The 20401-nt window shown below is 43.0% G+C and overlaps 1 protein-coding gene across 6 annotated transcripts in view; it reads right to left on the bottom strand.

Annotated features, from left to right (window-relative positions):
• Positions 1-18876, bottom strand: part of LOC129784053 (transmembrane protein 263-like) — a 204934-nt gene extending 186058 nt beyond the window's left edge. For 3 of the 6 annotated variants that reach the window (XM_055799068.1, XM_055799065.1, XM_055799049.1), the window contains exons 1-2: positions 18735-18876; positions 4627-4717 (exon numbers count right to left, since the gene is read on the bottom strand). Coding sequence is in view for 4 of the 6 variants with exons in the window: in XM_055799049.1 (XP_055655024.1) it covers positions 4627-4717; positions 18735-18740 (97 nt within the window). In the remaining 2 variants the exon portion in view is untranslated. Of the gene's footprint in view, positions 1-1667; positions 1776-4626; positions 4718-15715; positions 15778-18069; positions 18121-18734 lie in introns of those variants that run through there. The other 3 variants (XM_055799058.1, XM_055799047.1, XM_055799076.1) reach the window with 3 other exon arrangements.
• Positions 18877-20401: the final 1525 nt, after the last annotated feature.

Below are 20401 nucleotides of genomic sequence, written 5' to 3'. Positions count from 1 at the left end.
TGGAAGACACCCACGTTCATTGCAGGTGGTTGGACTAGGTGACCTCTAAAGGTCCCTTCCAACCCAAACTATTCTATGATTCTACAATTCTAAGTCCAGATGGCTTCTGAATATCTCCAAGGTGGAAGACTCCACAGCCTCTCTGGGCAACCCATTCCACTCCTTGGTCACCCTCACAGAGGAAAAAAAGCATTCCCTTACGTTTAATTGTGTTTCAGTTTGTATCCGCTGCCTCTTGTCCTGTCACTGGGCACCAACAAAAAGAGTCTGGTTACACCCTCCCGTCAGGTATTCATAAATATTGATTGAGATCCCCCAATTCTCTTCTCCAGGCTGCACAGTCGCAGCCCTCTCAGCCTTTCCTCATAGGAGAGATGCACCACCTTCACGGCCCTTTGCTGGACTCCTTACAGCCCATGTCTCATACTGTGGAGCCCAGTACTGAACACGACACTTCCAAAAGCGGCCTCACCAGTGCTTAATAAAGGGGAAGGACCTCCTCCCTCGACCTGTTGGCAAGAGGAGGGAGAAGCAGGAGCAAGGTCAGGGATACCAATTCATCAAATACAAGCGATCAGGATCAGAGTCACCCAACAAAGGAGATGCTGGCATTTCATAACTGATCACGTTACAGAAGGTTTAATTACTATCAGATTTCATTGCTATCACTTTCCTCGAGCAGTTCAATGGGAAAGGACAGAAAAGTGAGGCAACAATAACAATTAACAGCGCACTGCACGAAGTGATCAGCAACAGAACTCCAAAACAGTGGATAAAGAAGCAACAGACACAGCAAGGTGCTGCTGCGCTTGGGTAACTAAATCTGGTTCTCTCACTACCATCAGGCTGCCTGCCGTTCGGCAGCAAACACTCGAGATCACACAGAATCCACCCAAAAGTAGCTCAGTGCTTGAACGTGGCAACACATATCAGCCATGTCGAGCCTCTTGCAAAGAGCAAAGCGCCTCTCGTCATTCAAATCCAACTGCCTTCCAGAGCTGGCTGCCCTTCACTGCTTGGGGACGGTAAATCTGCTGTACACGCAGCCTTCTCTGTGGAGCGTTAAGCAGCCTAGCTAATTACGACTGCTGCCCCACACTTGCCTTTTAACGGGGGGGGGGGGGGGGGGGGGGGGGGAAGTATGTTAACAAGATTGAAGAGAAAGGAAAGATGAAAGGGAATAAGAACATGAAAATGTGAACTAGGCAGCTGGATCATGAAGTCAAGAAGATTATTAGGGGATAACCAGCCCCCCCGAGGCAGGAGGGGTGGGAAGCCTCCCCCGTCACATCACAAAGCGGCCGACGGGGAAGGAGTCTATAGGTTTAAACCCCCTCGGCCCGGGGGTGCGCGCCGGCGACGGCAGCAAACGGGCTGCAGCGCGGCGGCATGGGCGGGCCCGCAGCGCCCCCGTGCGGCCCGCGGCCAGAGCACACCGCCCGCTGCGCCCCCGTGCGGCCAGCCCCGCACAGCGCCCGCTGCGCCCCCGCACCCCGCCAACGTGCGGCCAGCCCCGCACACCGCCTGCTGCGCCCCCGCGCAGCGACCCGGGCCAGGCAGCGCCCCCCGCGCCGCAGCGACAGGGGCACAGCACACCAGCGCCGCCCCCCATCACTCGTCTTCGCCAGACGCTAAAAAGCCCTTTTTGCTATCGAGTTATCACTCACAGTGCCCGCGGAGGCCTTCGCCCATTTACTCTGTTGACGGAAACGGCCTCCAGCTGCCCCAGGGGAGGTTCAGGTGGGGTACCGGGAGCAATTCCTTCATGGACAGGGTGGTCAGGCACTGACAGGCTGCCCAGGGACGCGGCGGCATCACCACCCCTGGAGGTGTTCAGAAACCGCATAGATGTGGCACTTGGGGACACGGGTTGGGGTGGGCTGGGCACGGCTGGGGTGACGGTTGGGCTCGATGGTCTCAAAGGGCTTTGCCAACTTCACTGATTCTATAAAAAAAAACTGACAGCAAATAAACTGAATGGATTCAGATTACACACAGACCTCAGCCTCTGCCTTGGCCACCTTTCAGGAATTTCCCGGTTAACTCCTTTTTAAAACCACAAAACTTTCTCGTCTCAAAGCCTGCCAGGCTGCCACACTACACCCAAAGCCAGCGCCTGCTATTCAGTACCACTTGTTACACACACACCCCTATTCAATCTAGTGTTGTACATGATCAGCTTGTAAAACTGTCCCGTTATTGGTCGAAGGCCATACTGCAACACCGTTCAGAAATGTGATGACCCCTGAAGGATAAATGCCACTGTAAAAGACAAGGTTATGTAGCACAGCACTTCCAACTCCCCTCCTGAAAGGGGGGCATTAAATATGCAGTGCAAGCTAGTAAATGAAGTCACTGTGATGCAATCTCGTAAAAAAAGGGATTGTGCTGGAAAGATACAGACTCTGGAAAGCTTTCCATCCCTTACGCAGTCATTACCAGAAGGCAAGAAGACAGCGTCTCCAATCCATGGATCCCAGGGTACAAGACTGCAGTAGTCATGACACAGTTTATTTATTTATTGCAAAGCATTTGTTTTAACTGGGAAAGTGCTATCAGAAGAAATCACAAATTGTATAAGAGCAACAAGAAGAAGATAAGCACTGAATGGCATTTAATAGTAAAAGAACTTCAGAGATCTGTTTCTTTCATGGGGTATCTGTAATCACTCCTGCAACTACACAATCTTTACAGCAATTTGGGTTGGTCTACGTTGGTAGACAGCAGCTTCCAAGGAAGACTCCTGCTACTCAGCTCCACCAACTCACAGAGCCAGCTGTAAGTTCAGTGTAATCCTGATGGTTCTCTTTCATGAGCAATTTTTGCACCTCTTCTCCCAAGCAGCCTCTAGTTTCAGCTGTGCTCTCAATATCCCTCCTGTTTTGCTACCCCTAATGCCACTGTAAATTAAAAAAGTACACACTGAGCTCAGACTTTAAAAGAATTCACAGTTTCTACTGAACCACTGCTTTAACAAATCTGCTTGGCTGTTACAGCTCTTCTTCCTCACACCGGCAAAGTGGGCATATCCAGAGCACATGCTTCTCCTAGATCTAACCCAACAAGTCCCAGAAATGGAATATTAATACTGACATTTTCATCATCATTCAAACCAGCAGGGTTGCAGGTAGAAGCAAACATTTCCGTTTACAAAAACTTGGTTGGCAAAAAGCCACACGAACAAAAACCACTTCTAATTACACAACTTCGAAGTCATAGTTCAAAATACAAGACTATCACTGATCAACTGATAAGACAAGATGATCTCTTGCATTTTACATTCCAGGATATGGTCTCTAGGCTCACGTAATCATCAGCTCAGGCTAGTGACCAGAATTCTTACTTCAGCAATGCACTGCCATTAGATGCTGACTTGGCATTACTTACGAAGAAGAGGGTGTGAGGGAGAGGGGGGGGAAAAAAAAAAAAAAAAAAAAATCAACATTATATCCTCTGTATATATATACAGTAATCATGTCATCTTCCACATTCGTTTCCTTTTGGCTTTATAGGAGTTGCAAAAAGAAACGTGCCTTTCACTTACCTCTGTATACCGTAATTGTCAACACAGAGTATATGAAATGGCAGAAGAAGAAATTACAACTTAATGAGAATACTGTAACAGAATGCTCAACAAGAAGGGATGGAGCAGCAAATTTCTAAAACCATCTACCTGGCTGATATTCCCTTTAAGAATGGCTGTCAGTATAAATGCTGTATCAGCATCTTACTCTCTTAAAGGGAAAATATAAAAACCACTTACGTTTCCTAGAGACATGTACTTTAACAGTAAAGTTGCTAATCAGAACCTCAGCACACTCTCAGTTGTTTAAGCCATCCACAATGATTATGAGTGATTGTGTTTTAAAAGTCACTGAACTGGAGACAAAGCTCCAAACGTACCATCAACTTGTGGCAATATTAGCAGCTTCTATTCAAAGGAAAGCAACACCTATTTTGTTGCATATATACGTCTGCAACATTTACACATGGGAAAAATCCATTCCCTGTATAAATCCAGGGCATGTCACTACAAACAAGGTTTTTAATTAAAATTGGCATTTTTGAGCCTCCTACTGACTGACAGCGTCTCACTGCCTTCTCCTCAAGATGGCTAAACTGGCTTCCAAGAGAGCGAGCTGAAAGAAACAATATCACTAGAATGCCTAACTTTGACAAGTCTCTGCTGGGGGCAATTTCAATAGCAGGATGCTGCAGAGAGGTAAGGAGAGAATAGACTGCTTAGGAAGTCTTCCCTAATGAAGGCTCAAAACATCACAAACAAGACAGCAGAGGAGGCATTTTATTCCTAAGCCTACAGACAGAATGATCAAGCAGGACAATTTTAATCAGAAACCATATTGTTAAAGAGAATGCAGAACAATGTCCGCACCTCAGCGGGTGTAACTTTCTTTGAATGCAAAAGCAGGCTTAGGGGCTGGCGAGACCTGTGGCTGGGGAGGTTGTTGGCACAGCTGTCAGCACCGAGAAAGCTTCATCCCTCTCAGAAAAGAGGCAGACATAGGCTCTCAAGTCAGATAGATATATAAATAAGGAAGACTTCCTTGGCCAGAACACTTTCCCCAATTTAATGCAAAGTGTTTATATTGACTGCTAGTACTGTACCTTCGGGAGGCTCTTCCCGCAGATGAGGAGGCAATTCTTCACTTGTTGTCTCAGTTTCATCTTCCACCATCTGTGTTTCTAAGGTAGGTCCCTGCAGAACAGAACAGCAAGAAGAGGTAAATTGGAGAAAGTTCAGAAAGGAACTACAGAAATAATTACGGGATTAGATAATATGCCAGCCAGTAAGGACACAAGGACCTCACTTTGGCTGATGAGACACAAAGCTGCTGGGAGATTTGTTTGCAGTCAAGTTACTTGCATGAAGGGAGGAGGAAAAAAATGGATTTAAAAAAAGGACTCTTCAAGCTAGCAAACAAAGTTACAAGGGTCTGAGTAGACTAAAATCCCGGAACTGAATGGTAAAAGTTTCTAAATTACTATTTCTAAAACACACAATGCAACAAAGAAATCAAATCTCCATTTACCAAGGGCAACAGCAGATTCAGCATCACTTGGAATTTCCAGGGGAAAAAAATCCAATCTTTGATTTGTGTTACCAAGACTAGATTCTGAAATGTCTGTGGCCTGTTCAGGAGATCAGTATGGGTTGTACTAATGATCCCACACCTCATTTTTCAAAAGACAACAAACCAAACTGGTTTTACAATCTTCAAACCCACCCAGGTCCACTGACCATGCAGTTTTCCCCCTACATGCCTCTATGCGTGCACTTCTGCTGCAGGTGTAACATGCAAAACTAACCACCCATGAAAAACTACCAGACTGCCCTCCGAAGTTCTGCAGTTACACTTTCCAGCCTTCAGGATCTCAGGAAGAGCCTGCAATGCTGCTCTGGAAGGATGCAGGCAGAGTTACCAGATTCATAGACTTTTTGTAGAGAGCATTCACTTATATTTAAGGCTGCTGAACTGACTTTGCACACACAGTACCTTCATGACTTGTGCAGCTATAAAGGTGTAGTAGTTGCTTTTTCAGCTGCAAACTACCAAAGTAAAAAATCACACTGCCCCAATGTCTGCTGCTCCTCCTCCCCTCCTGCGCCGCCACCCCACACACCCCCCCCCCCCCCCAGCTTTAAATAAGAAATTACAGCAGAGTAAACACCAGGCATAGCTGCAGAGCTCCTTTAGAAACAAAATCCAACTAACCAATTTTCTTCTTTTGGAATGGCAGTACAGTAAAGAGTGAAATCAGAAACTTAGCAGTCATTAGGAAACCAGGCTTCTGTGCACCCTGAAAATATTAATGGGTTTGCAGTCTGAACTATCTGAAGGTGTGTATTTAACATATGCAGCTGGAAGGTTACAGAACCCAGCTAACTGGTACATCAGCAATTGTCAGATTTTATTTTATGAACTCAGGAAGAAAAAGCACTCACGGCATTGAAGTTGCAGTATTTATCTTCATACTATGACTGCAAGGTTACCCCCAACAGCATCACACACTTTCTCCGTTTCCTCATCTTTCACATCATGAAAATACTTTTTACTTTGCACAAGTAGCTTACATTTTCATCCATTCCCCATTTTTTTTTCAACGAAATGGACATAAAAACAAGAAGTATCACAAAAACATTGTTTTCAAGAGTCTGACAGCAAGGAAAACAGATCACTCAGGTGAAGTATGTAAGTCTATTGTGATAGCGTCACCATCATAATCTTGATTTCTGCCATCCACAACTATGCAAACTTTACCTAAGCTGTTTACCTATTTCTCATTTAAAAACACCTGGTATCAATACTGCCTGGCCTTGGTCAGCAAGCAGTTCAAACTTTAAGTCATGCATTGCAGTAGCTATCATGGAAAGGAGGAAAAAAAAAATTACCATAGGGTACAGATGAGAAAGTAGCAAGTTGCCTGACTTATTCCAATTAAAAATCAAACCCAGAAATCAGTTATCAATACTGAGGTCTAACCATCTCCTCACTTCACCTAAATAATATGATCTAGATTTTAAGAATGAGTAAACAACTGTGGATGTTAGCAATGAATTGAATATACAGTACTTAAAGTAAGTTTCTACCATCAACCACAGGCAACATTTATACATATTTCTTTCACAGCCACTAGTGCTACAGAGAGAGAAAGGAGAAGACAAGGCTACATTAGTATACTAAATCAGAACATTTGTTTTCGTACAGAAGATGTAGGCATGTAGGACATGAGGTACCAATATTTGCCTTGCAAACATTCCTGAACCACCACTATAAGAACTCGTAAACTAGAAGTGGTCTTGAATCCAAATCCTTTGCCTGTACTTTGTCGTTTGCAACACCAAAATCATTTTAATTCAAAAAAAAGTAACAGAACCCTCTGCACAAGGTGAAGCTTAAGTCCTTACTAACTCTATGCTGCCCAAGGAGATAATCTATCTTCCAGGGACTAAGGAAAAGCCGCTAAGGAAAACATTATCTTTCCTTCTTCAAAACAGTCAGTAGTCTCACTTTGCTCCATGAGACAAACCTGCTCAGTGGCTTCTCCCATTAACAGTCCATGATAGTGACGATCCTTTGGGTTACATAAATGCATCATCTACATAAATGCAAAGAGGATGCAAAATGCAGTCAAAAGTGAGTGGTGGCGTTATGGTGCTTCTTTCCTCATGCATGAACTCAGTGTTCACTAGCAGTACAACTCTCCAGTATGGTGGTTACCATTGACAATACCTACCCTGAAATTAAGGTTTATCTGAGTTGAAGGTCAACCTCAGCACTAAGCTAGTATTAAAAACTCCAGCTACAAGGAAAACAGAGCCCACTATTGACACTATAATGTCCACGGCTGAGATGCTATTTGCCATCACCTACGTCCCTCCAATTCAAAACTTTATCACTTGCTACTAGAATCCCACAGAATTAAAATACGAAGAATGTTCTGTAAAAGTAGGAATCTTGCATTGTGTATCTAACAGAAATGGCCAGAATTTTTGAAGATTTTTTTTTCACTACTCAAAAGCAACCAATCACAACATTTTTTGGAGAATCTTCCCAAAATACCAAGAAAAACCCTGATTTTTTTATTTATTTCAAAACTTAAAAATTGAAACACAGTCTAGATTCCCATGGCATATCAAGTAACCAGAAACTTAAGTTCTCCAAGAATTGTTTTGCAAGGAGCCTTGAAGTCTTGAGATTTCCCAGTTCCTAAAATAAAGTTAGAAATGTTTTCTATAGAAAACCCCAAGTTCTTATCTCATTGATATCTTATCACTATATATAATCACCTGTAACATAGGCAGCATAATATATAAACATTCTCAGTGTAATAATTTAGACCAGTGAGTAAGCATGCACAGTGTTGGTACGGAATTTCCCTAAGGAATGAAAACGTAAAACTTAACAGTAGATGAGATCCTAGGTTCTCTCATCTGTATCTAACAGTAATACTTAAGGCTCAAAGACTGACACGTTATTAACAAGATTACAAAGTCTCTTTACAACGGCTTTGCATCTTACATTAGCACATCCATTGCTTTTTCAGTTATATCTGCTGAGTTTAATTCACCAGGTCTGCCACAAGCTTGGTAGCCAATACTTAAGCTGTCTGCAGTTCAGGCAGCACAGTGACCTACAGCAAACAAAAATTCCAAGAAATTGTCTTCTAAGAAGATTTATAACTACATTATAGTTTAAGTTGTTGGTCTCAACACTATTTTTTTTATATACACTATTATTGTGAGAATGAGGCATCAGTTACATTTGGGTTTTTTCATTCTTAAGGATCCTTGCCAGACAAGGGGAATGGGATGCACACATCTGCTTAAGTTACTGGCTTTGCAGATAAACAGCCATGCAGTGTCCACCAGTTCCATAATAATCCTCTTTAAGCTGCAGCCATGGTAGAAGTAATGCACGCAGATGTTGTCTGTGCTTCGATGCTCCCTCTAGGAGCATCCTGGATGCAGGAAGATGTGTCAACAGTTCAGAAACATCAGTGGATTATTAACTGCACTATATTCTTTCAATTATTTAGGGTTTGTATAGCCATTTTAATTGAGAATGTGGTTCCAGTCCTCACTAGAGCCATTGAAAAGGCACAGATTTAAACAGATATTATTACAGGAACAGTCAGGTTATGGTGCAGAGCCTAGGAACATATAACTAAGAAAAACCTCTTGGCTTTCCAGAGACAGTCCCTGCTCTCATAAGCAAGCACATCGTACAATTCCTTTCAGCAATTGATGAGTTTCTGACGACGAGCACTATTAAGATTTAATGGCAATTTTTAAAAGTCGTATTTTCAAACAAGATCTAAGCTGACCAGAAACAAGTCAACTCAAGCAGAGGCAATAAAACTGAAGTTATGGATGTGCCAATTCCAAGGTAGCTCACACTGTCCCTCCCAGCAGTTTCAATGAACTACAAGGAAGCTGAAAGGCTTTGTATAAACACAGCAAATTACAAAAATAAAGAGAAAAACCTACAGGGATTCTCACAGAAACTGCCTGAGGAACATAACCTATGTTCTGATCATACTACATGACTACTGACCTTACAGCACAGATTAACTCAAATATTGCAGGCTGTTGTGACCCGGTAAATTAGCATTTGTTTGTTGTCTTGTACTGTGTTTCATAGGAGGCTATGTATTTACGGATCGAGAGGACTGCCAGTACCAAACTAAGCAAGTGTGACAAATCACCTACAAGAATTTCAGACTACACCTCATGCTTTTCTGTGGGATACAATACTTTTGAGAATAATTCTGCCCAGAACTCCAGTGATATGGTTGTATTTTCAGTATATTTAAAGCCTATATTTTACATATGCTGTGATAAATCCATGCATGGCAGAGAGAAGGTTCCTATCCAGTGAGGGTCAGTATTTCCCACAAGGTATCGAATTACATTTATGATGCTTACACAGAGAGCTGCATTTATCACATTTGTATTAACAAATGATTTCAGCATGGTCAATCATAAAAACAGCCTATACTATCTCAGCCTCAGCAGAGTATTAAGTACTCAAAAAACCCACATAGTTCAGCAGCAGCCCCAACAGCAGGCCCATTGTGCTCCTAAGTCAACAGTGACATGAGTCTGTCACTGCAGATGCCCCAACAGGTTAAGGCAACACTGGAAATAACTAAGCTTTCCAAAAAGTCCCTACAGACCATCTTGAAACAATCAAAAAAACCCTACCCTGCACCACTACTGCTTTTAGACTGCCTCTTAGACTCTACTCTTCTACTTAGCATTACATTAATATACGGTATATAATCTTAAACCAAAGTAGAGCCTGTTCACTGAGCCAGGATTAGCTAATGAATAGCAAAAAATAAAACCCCAAAACAAAGGCCAAAAAGGGTGACAGGGTGGGGATCAAGATTAAAAAAAAAAAAAAAAAAATCAGTGCTGTGAAAAATTATTACTGAAACTGAATGAGTTGGAGCCAAATAACTTCCAAGTTTTCTTCAGTTTATGACTACTAGTAGACACTTTACTGCTGTTCTCAAACAAGGAGAGGCATGTATCTTACAGTTCTGTTCCTTCTTCCCTTTCCTACTCAACCCCCAGAAACACAGCATTCTTAAAAAATCCCCCATGCAGGCAAAACCAAAAGAAAACCCAAAACATGAATACTCCTCTCCATATACTGAATTTTATTAGTAATCATTTGCCTTACAGAACTGAAGCTGGAGGAATATAAAACTCAGTCATGACTTCAGCATCTCAGTTCTGAGACTACACTTCAGAAATTATTTTAAAATCCACAGCTTTAGCTACTACTTTCCCTGTGCATTTTCAAGTGAAAATAGTATTTATTTCCTGACCTAGATCTTCGTATTTCCATTCTTGCTCCTCAGCACTTTACTCTAGTTTTTCCTGACATTCATCTTCACATTCAGTCCCATTCTGGACTTGAGCCTAGACTCTCACTTCTTTCACTGTTCAAAACTGCCTCATTCCTCGTAAAGCCTCTCCTTAAGAGCCCACAAGGTCAGACCTACTTCATTCTACACCAGCCTTCAACTGCCACCCTAAATCACATGTCCTCTGTTCTGCCTAACACTGACTTTCAGACCTGGTATTCTATGTAGGCACAATTCCAATAAAGCAATTTAGCACAGGAAAATTATCAGCAGCACAGGCTTCACCCCTCCACATCTGTGATTCCACTCATAAGCTTTCCCAGCACAGGTCCAACACCTTTTTTTAAAAACATCTTAACTGGTAACTACAAAGGCTAGATGCACCCCTAAAGAATTACAAGACTCTGTGGGAAGAAACAAGTGAAGTAATCCCCAAGAACAGGCCAGTTTAAGTGCTTTGGGAAACTATTTTTAAAGCATCTTAGTAAAAGCATTGACTATTTTTGCATTATGTTTAAAGAATGCTTATTGCACACCCACAAGACTAAAAACCAGTTTCCTGCACATTTCCATATCTTGCTCCCTCCTAAAACCACAAAAACCCCAGCTCTTCTCATCCCAGATTAAATTCCTCCACACAGGTGAGAGATGGTAACATATTAGGACTGGGCTGAACGTATGCAGATGCCAAAGAGCTTGCCAGATGCAGTAACAATGAAGCTGACCTTCATCAGGACTTCCTACAATGCCATCACTAATGACAGTGTTCATTTGGGATCTCTATCCAATCACTGTTACGAAGTTTCTCAGAACTTATCTTTGATACTTCATGTTTAAACAAATTATTCCATTCCTCAGAACCTCCTTTCTGCTTCTACACAACTCCATAAAGCCTCAACTCCTACAGAGAACAAGGGGTTGTGGGGTTTTTGGTTTTGTTTTGGTTGGTTGGTTTTTTTTAATTTTAACAAGCATACGCTGAGTAAGTAGATCAACATGACAACTCCCTTTCCTAGGGAGCTGAGGGCTACAGGTACTTTAACTTCAGCTGAAGCACATAACCATCTTCTTACCCACTACTGCTCAGATAACCCCACGCAGACAGTGGAAACAAGTTTAGGACTATCACTGTACCTTTGTTAGATAGTTATCTGTTGCAGCTGCAGCTTGTTCTTCAGCAATGAATTTTCAGCATATTGGGAAATTAAAAAAAAATAAGATTTTCATTTAAAATTTTCTAAATGTAATAGGCACATTACAGTGAATCTGCCATTGCTATTGATTGCACACCCACACCTCAGGGGTTTCCAAAGTTGGCTGGATTTTTCCTGCAGAGGGAAGAAAATTGATCTGCAACCATAAACATTTTTTTCCCCCCCCGCTTTCCTGTAGTTTTAAGCAAGCCTCTTGATGGATGTTTTGCTTTTAATTTTGCAAAACAAGGTTAGCTCATAATGAGAGCTTCGGTGCCAGGTTTCAGCCCAAGGGGAATTTGAGTTGCAGTTATAAATTCCCTGGAACACTAAAGTAAAGTACAGAAATAGAAATGCTGAGGATGACAGTAGTGTAAAATTATAGCACTTTGTTCAAAGTACACTGTAAGAACTAGAAAAGTTGCTTAGATTATTTACTCATCTCTGCATTTGGACAAACACATTAGGGAGGCTACGATTTTTAACAACACTTTTTTTGTCTTGACAACAGGACTGGAGGAGAGAAGCAACGAGAGCAAGTTTTAATGTTGCAAATCCCAAACCAAGATTGAGTTCTATTGTTCTCAGCAGAACAGTCAAATCCTCTTTCTACAGCAATAAAACAACTTTGTACTGTGAGTAACCCTAATTAGCGTTTACTTGGCATAAATAACTTTTCAACAGCACTAGTGACACCACAATCTCTTCTCCATTCACCAAGCTAGTAAACAAATTGGTTTACACTTTTTACACTCACATTTTATATGGGGCAGATAACAGCATTTATACAGCAAAAAAGCCAATACAGTCTACTCAGCAGTAGGTCAGACAGTTCTGGATTTTGAATTAATTATTGTATTGAATTTTGTCTTGATCGACCATTTATTTTCCATCTGAATTTTACCTGTTATTCAATATTATTCAATGTTAGCTCAGAAAGAAAGTGTTTTTCAAAAATCAAACCAAACAAACTACGCTTCATTTGATCATTTACTGACCTGGCCCAAATAGAATGCTCCTCACTTCAAGCAGGTTAACCAGTATAATTATCAAAAGGACACCATGCAGCAGTGCATAGACTGAAAAGCTACCCCAAAAGAGGCTGCATAATTTGCTGTCAATGCTAGTTTAAACTACTACCTCCACAAGGAAGGGTATGCCTTGCACAGAATACTGTTTACATTAAAAAAAAACTGACCATGCTGAATTGCATTTGTTTGGAAAAAAGAAGTTTCACAAAGGTAAAGTGTCATTGCACAGCATAACTGAAGCATTAGCAATTGTTAAAGTTGGAGCAGCCTATTACATGGGGAAAAACAGTCGTTACAGAAACACCCAGCAGACACTGAACTCTCCAGAGGAACGCAATACAGAATGATGCAGGACGAAAACATGACCCTGCATCACAGCAAACCATTCTGAAAACAATTAAACAATTATATCAATAATGATATCTAAAAAAATACAAATTAACTCATACTGATAACTGACCATTCACTGATTTAGGTAGTTTCAGTGGGAAGAAGTCTTCCTACATCCTGGCAGTCATTCACTGCCTGTCAACAAAAACTTCAGGGGGAAAAAAAAATTCATTCAGACAGCTGAGCTGGTGGACTAAACCCAAGCAATAATAAGACTTAATGGCCTGCAGTTCTATTGCACATTCTACGTAACTACAATTAGCAAACGTAGTATAGATTTACTTTTCTCCAGCCTGGTCCTTGACAGGCTGATTTAATGATTAATGCCATTTTAACTCAGACTTAAAAGAAATAATAACGCACTCCGCAGAAAGAATATTCTCCACTTTCCTTATAAGATGTGGAAGTACCAGTCTAGAAAGCTGCAGACAGCATGAGACATTCATCCGAAATAAAAATGAGAAGTCCTTTACTTAATAATATAGGCCTATATAACAAGAGGTCATTAAGATCATCTTAACTATGCTAGAGATTTAGAAAGTCTCTTTCCATTATCTTCAGTAGGGCCACAATTTCAAAAAGAAAAAGAAAAAAACCCAAACAAAAAGAACCAAACCAAACCAACAAACCACCAACTGATGGAAGGATGTGATACATTAAGCAGTATTCCGTAACATGGCCTACTCAAATTACCCAACTTCCATGCATTTATTTCCTTAAGAGTCCACAACTACTGTTTCAGCTTTAATGAGTGGAAATCTAACTAGTTTTTTCAAGGGCTCTTACAGCTAGAACATAGTAATTTCTACAACAAAACTTGAATGCAAAGTACATCAGCGTGTACCCAGCTTGAAAAGCATGAGCACTCCCCCATAAAAGACAGTCACAAGAGGCATCACTGGAACAGTTTGAAACACAAAGCTGTCTTGCCAAAATCTTAATCTCAATTTTTAAAATTGGGGGGGAAGCTGCAAATTTATTTGAAGTCAAACAGTTGCTCCAAAAGCACCAAAAGTAATTTTAAACACTAGAAATTGAGGTAAAATATAAAATATTTTACTCAATCCAGAACTTATTTCTGTTTCCTTATTTCATTAAGAATGCATTTTCTGCAAAACATCAAACATTTCTGAATTAGCTGGAAGATTGTAATATGATATATTTAACACACAATTTTAAATTGATTTTGTTGATGGGTTGGTAGTTAAGTATATCCTTCCATACAAATGAGTTATGAACTCCAGAGGTCTTTTTAGATCAGTGCTGCTTGTTGTTCTGTGCATTTAGTGGTTGTGTTTTGAAGGAGAAACATTTCAGATAAAGTATTTACTTTACAGAATGAACACTACATCTTCTCATACTACCAAGCTCTCCAGTTCCACACCTAGCCCGCATGCCTTAAACTTGACAGCCAGAAGCACTGCCAGCAATAATGCCCCTGTTATTTCAGGCTTCAGAGATCTATTTTCCCACACTAACGGTGAGAAGCGTAACATGGATCACAACTTGCTGTATACAAGATTCCAACCGGAGTAACTTCACTCGGCAAAACTAAACAGCTATCAGATAGAGAAAGCACTTCATCATTATGAACACAAGTAACCCAAGTTAAAAAGTAAAAATTCATTCTGGCAGCAATAGTTTTTGGTAACTGCTCCATTCAAAATGCTTTTTTAGATTGAAAGGAACCCAAGAATTGCACTAGGCCTTAGGCAACTCTGCAGAAGTGCTAAGATTGTAACATTTGCTAACACAAGCAGAAACCACTTCTGTGACTTCCAGTAAGTTCAACCAGCAACATTATTTCTTTTGAAGAAACTGCCTGAGAACTCTACTACTGGCCTCACCAATGTAAGCATGTACCTTTCCCAGGATTTTGAAGGCATGTAACCTCTTCCCATCTCTCTGAGACTCAGCTGAAACACTGAGAAAAGATAAACACCAGAAAGTCTGCAAGGTAGTTTACCAATAAAGAAAACCAGATGTGACCAATTGTCATCAACTATTCAAGCTAGAATTACCTGCAGAATATACAGCCTGTGTTCCCTTTTACTCGATCACTTACATTCATTCTCCTCCTGCTTCCTGTAACAAATTTAGGGCTACATACCATGAAAAAAAAAAAAAAAAAAAGATTACTACATACTCCACAGAAAGTAATACTTTTTGTCTCTTCTCGGTTTTATAAGCTGTTCCTTCTCCAAGTACTTTTCATTTCAACTGTCAAGAGCCCTGCTGAACAGGATCAGCCACATTAAAAAAACCAAGTTACATATACATCAAGTTTTGACAGGACAATCCATGGCATCCTTCAGGAAAAGAGCTGTTTATAAATACAAGCAAGAGAATTATTTATGTACGCTTTCCATAACTTTTGATGCCTCATCTTCAAAATACCTTGCCTTCACCTGATCTCTAGGACTCATCTGCCAACACCAAGTATCACAGGCAGTCAGAAAAACAGAACTATAGACAATAAGTTCACATTCGTTCTCGTAAATACAGCTGTAAGTTTCTCAAAGGAAAATGTCACATTTATGACACCTGTCTTATCCCAAAATACATAACTTAAATGTGAGCACATGCCGAAGTATCACAAGCTCTCTTTCTACTTTGGAGAATCACTTCAATAAAAAGGGGAGCAGCAACTTAGTTGAAATCACATCTTGAGCTTACTTTCCCAAACAAGAACTTCAATACAACCTGACACACTGAAATGCTCTTCATTCCTCTGACTTTGGATTTAAGTTAGCACAGTGCCAGGAGCAGTGTTAGAAGCATTCACTGCAGCAGCAGCCGTACCATGTAGCCATGGGGGACTATCTCAATGCCCCCATTCCCTCACTGGCTGAAGAGAAGAGGTTTTGTTAACAATTTCGCAAGCACATTCTCCAGCGCTGCTCGTGACCTGAGAAATCCAGTGTTTTGTCACAACAGAATAATACTGGAAACACACTGTATTGTGGGACAGTAATTGGTTGCTGACAACGTGATGGATGGGAGGCGCTTTGATCATCTCCCTACAGTTCTCCTCTCCCCTAATGAATGAAACTGCCCTCTCCATCTGACAGACCTATTACCCAGGCTCCTAATGCAGCCTGAAAAGTTGTATCTCCTTGCTATCAAGATGGATTCGCCCCTGAAGGAAAGCAAATGCTCTTGGTATATTCAAAACATATTGCTGAGTTATTCCAACATACGGGAACAGTCTACTTTCAAGCTGATTGCCTCTCACTCCTGTGCTATAGTGCAGGAAATAGGGGCTTTAACCAGTTTTATACCTTGCATAGCCTGAAAGGGCCCAGAGATGCTGCCTTTCAGGACTGCCACTGCTCGTTGCTTCAAAGAGATGGGAACAGAAGCAAAGTACATGTCAAGACTATCTTGAAGCCCATCCAGCTTCAACACCCCAAGCTTTAAAGCATTACTTTGCCACACTACTTTATCTTTTTAATAGACTGACTTAAAAATAAAATACATCAAGCTTTAGTTGCCTCAGCAACAATCACGTTCGTGACGGATCCTGAAAGGATCACATCCACAGCAGAAGTCCCCGATGGCACCACTTCTCTTCACCTGCTTCTTCCCTCCCGCAAGCAGGCAGACCAGCTTTACACATGCTAGCATTAATTTGGTTTACTTGGACAGCGCTGCCTTCTCAGCAACCTGCTAGCCAGCATCAATGAGAAAGGGTCAAAACTAATACTGCTAAAAATACCCAAACTCAAATTTCCCAAGACATAACAACAATTAAGGGAGAAACAGGCAAGACAACTTTTCAAAAAGCTTGGTTCTGATGTATTCCCTGCAATCATCAACAACTTAAACCTTGATTTGTTTTAAAGTCACACTGAACGATTTGTGAGCAGGTCCATAAAAGGGATTCAGACCCAGCTCCCACACCAACACCCTTCCCTCCCGCTAGCTTCTCCCTTCCTCACCCTTTTAAGGAGTAAAAAAGCCTGTGCACATTTTGATGCATTCCATTTGTCAATTAAAAGTGTAATTATCCCTGCCCCTCGTTTTAAGACTTTTAATCATGCATGTGCAATGATCTTATACAGCAAAAACTGAGGCAACTGCTACAGCAAAAGGTGGCACATATGCAAAGAAATGTACACTGAAAGAAAGTACCCTGGCAGAGAGAGCACCATGAACCTTTTTATAATGAAAAGCTCTGCAGAGTGCTTATATCTAATGATTGGATAAAAAAAAAAAAAAAAAAAAACAAAACACACTAAAAAACACTCACCCCCCAAACACACATTTTTTTTGCAATCAGAACATGACTCCACTCACGTTTCACTGTATTTTAAGTGAGCCCATCTAAAAGAGCCACGAGCTTTCCCAACTCTAGTAGGGCAAAAGAGGTTCAGCAGAAGTAATGGGCTTAACAAGAATAATCAGTTGTTTACTCTGTATGCAATAAAACAGATGCTGAAGGAAATCTTCTCAGTTTTGGCCTCAAGCTGCATGTACTGTTCAACCAGCACTCTGAAGTTTTTGTTTTGCAGTATAAGTCAACAACTCAACCAGAGCCATGGCAATGTTTACCAAAAACTGCCTCATTTGTGTTTTTTGTTGTCCCACACTATTTGAACTAACATGCACCCAAAAAGAAAAAAAATTACTCTTTACTACAACGCTTGGAACAAATGCAGAACAAAAAAAATAACACTGCATAGGAGGAGTCATTCTTTTGAAATGTATTTATTTAATGTACTCAGAAACCGTCCCTTTTCTTTCATCTGTCAGCTGTGCAGCCACTGATGGCTGAAAGCCCCCTGAGCAGAGATGATCATTAACCCAAGCGACCAACACATGTGCACTGCCCAGAACCCGACACTTGCACAAGCTGGGGAACTTCTAACACATACTTACTTACTCCACTCAGAGGCTCGGAGGAAGGCCTGAGCCAAATGTCTCCATCAGGACAGGTACAGACCATAGCTACACACGCTGTTTCTGCCTCAAACAGCTTACCATCTAGCTGATCAATAATTATTTTTTTTTTTAAGTGCTATACAAATTCAGGAGACAGGGAATGTCAAGTGTACCTCATCTTTTAGATTGATTAACAAGAGGGACCCGTTTCAAAAGCCATACACCTGCAAATTAAAGAGATAGAACATAACAGGAAGAAAAACAAAACCATGGCACCACTGACTCCCAACCAACACAACCCAAGAGACAACAACCTCTCAACCCAGAGCTAGTATATTAGCACTTTTATAGCCCAGCCAGCCTCCGCGCCGAAGTGCCAAGGCTTTGGCCCGTTTCTATCCTAATTATTTCCCAGAGGGAACGGGGGGGGGGGGGCGAGGCGAGGGTCTCCCCGGCGCTCCCTGTGGGGGCAGCAGCCCACCCGCACAGCACCCCGGCCGCCAGCAGGGCCAGCCCTGGGGGAGCAGGGCCCCTTCCCCGCGGGCACCGGCCCGGGGGGCGCGGGCAGCCTCCCCCACCGCGGCAAGCGGCCCGGCTCGTGATGGAGTCGCAAAGGGAGGGAATCCCTCAGGGGAGACGGTTCCCTGAAGCGGCACCATATCCCCCACGAAGTCAGAAGCTTCTGGAAGTTGTACGTCGGCTACGAGAGCGAGCGGCCGCCACCTCCCGCCGCGGGCCCAGTCCCGACCCCTCGCCCCCCCACCCAGGAGCCGCCAGGCCCAGCCGAGCCCCGCCGTGGGGACCCCCCCGCCCGCGCAGTGCCAGCCGCCAGCATCACCTTCATGCCGCGTCTCCCGGAGCGCCGCCCGGCGGGGATGGAGGGCGGGCAGGCGGCCGGCTGCGTCCCCGAGTCCCCGGGCGCTGGGGCTCCGGCTCGTCCTGCGCGATGTAAACACACAGCGGCGGGAGGGCGGAGGGTGGGCCGGGGGGGCAGCGCCATGGCAACCCGGCCGGAAGAGGAAGCGGGGGTCAGGGCCGCCATCTTGGCGGGCGGCGAGACCTCACCGCAGAGGGGTCGCCCTGCAGAGGGCTCGCCGTGCCGGGGCGGGCGGCCGCCGCAGCTGCGCGGGGCTTCCGTGCCGTCACCGAGGTTGGCAAAGCCCTTTGAGACCATCGAGCCCAACCGTCACCCCAGCAGTGCCCAGCCCACCCCAACCCGTGTCCCCAAGTGCCACAGCTGCGCGGTTTCTGAACACCTCCAGGGATGGCGATGCCACCCTGGGCAGCCTGTCAGTGCCTGACCACCCGTTCCGTGAGGAGATTGTTCCTCATATCCAACCTAAACCAACCCTGGCACAACCAGAGGCAGTTTCCTCTGTCCTAAATTTCAGCAACACTCCAAGAGATTGGGAGCCCAGAAGTTCCAATGAAGCCAGGGCTAGGGGCGGCCTTTGCCGAGAAACCCTGCCGGCCACACTGCTGTAAAAAGCAATTCCTAAAGTCTGATGTGAAAATGCTTAACAAATTGCAACACACCACCTCAAATTTCCCTCATACGCCTGATGGGAATGTCATAAAGGGAGATGAACTGACCCAGCCATGGTGAAACAAGGCAGCGGTGTTCGGCCAAGGTGAGGAGTGGGTTCTCTGGGCCATGCCGTCGCTGCACCGATCCCAGCAGAGAGCAGAGTTACTAGGAGGGCCTGGCGCGTTTCTAGCCCTGTTCTGACCTTATCCTCAGCCCGTGCAGCCTGCCTCCAGCCTGCAGGACGGAACTGTATCCACTGCTGCACCCACTGCTGCTTCACGTGAAGGTAGACTGTTTGGTGGCAAAGATAAAAAGAGAATCTGGAGGTAGTCCTGGGCATGAAAGGTTTTCTGTCCATGTATTACTTTAAAAGTGTCATTGCACACGATTGCACGTGTGGATAGAAAGGTGTTCCTACTAACAAATTGTTTGATGCAATAAGTGAAGCCAGGTAAAGCAAAACAAAGAGAAGGGTGGTCTGACGTAATGGTTCCTAGAACTGGGAGATAAAACAACATTAACCAAATGAGGGTGATGAGAGTTCAGTTTTCTCTGAGGTAGTACTATTCCACAGGTGAATATTGAATTAATACATTACATAGAGAACACACCTACAACTCTACAAGTGCTTGAATCCTGAAGAAAGACTGCTTTTTTTCCCCCCCTTATTTCTACCCCTTGACTGAGAAACATCATAGTTTCTTTTTAAAAAAATATGCCCTTGGCAACCATGTGTGTCTTCTAAATCATTCTTCAGTACAGCGGACCCTGTTTAGTCAGGAACCATAGAAGGAAAAATGTGCTAGCTTAAAGGCTAGAAATGCCTTCTCTCAGTGCACAGTGGAGGGAAAGCAGTTTTTTCTTTGTTTCATACTGTCTTTTCTAATCTGCAGAACCTCCTTGGAGAGCAGAGGTAGAGTGGTACCCTAAGACTAGTTTTCATTTTTCAGTTAAATAGGAAGCCTTGAAAGACACCA

Source organism: Falco peregrinus, chromosome 1 (assembly GCF_023634155.1).
Source record: "Falco peregrinus isolate bFalPer1 chromosome 1, bFalPer1.pri, whole genome shotgun sequence".
Classification (NCBI taxonomy): Eukaryota; Metazoa; Chordata; class Aves; order Falconiformes; family Falconidae; genus Falco; species Falco peregrinus.
The sequence above is the reverse complement of the archived record's forward strand: the minus strand, read 5'-3'. Positions and strand labels throughout refer to the sequence as shown.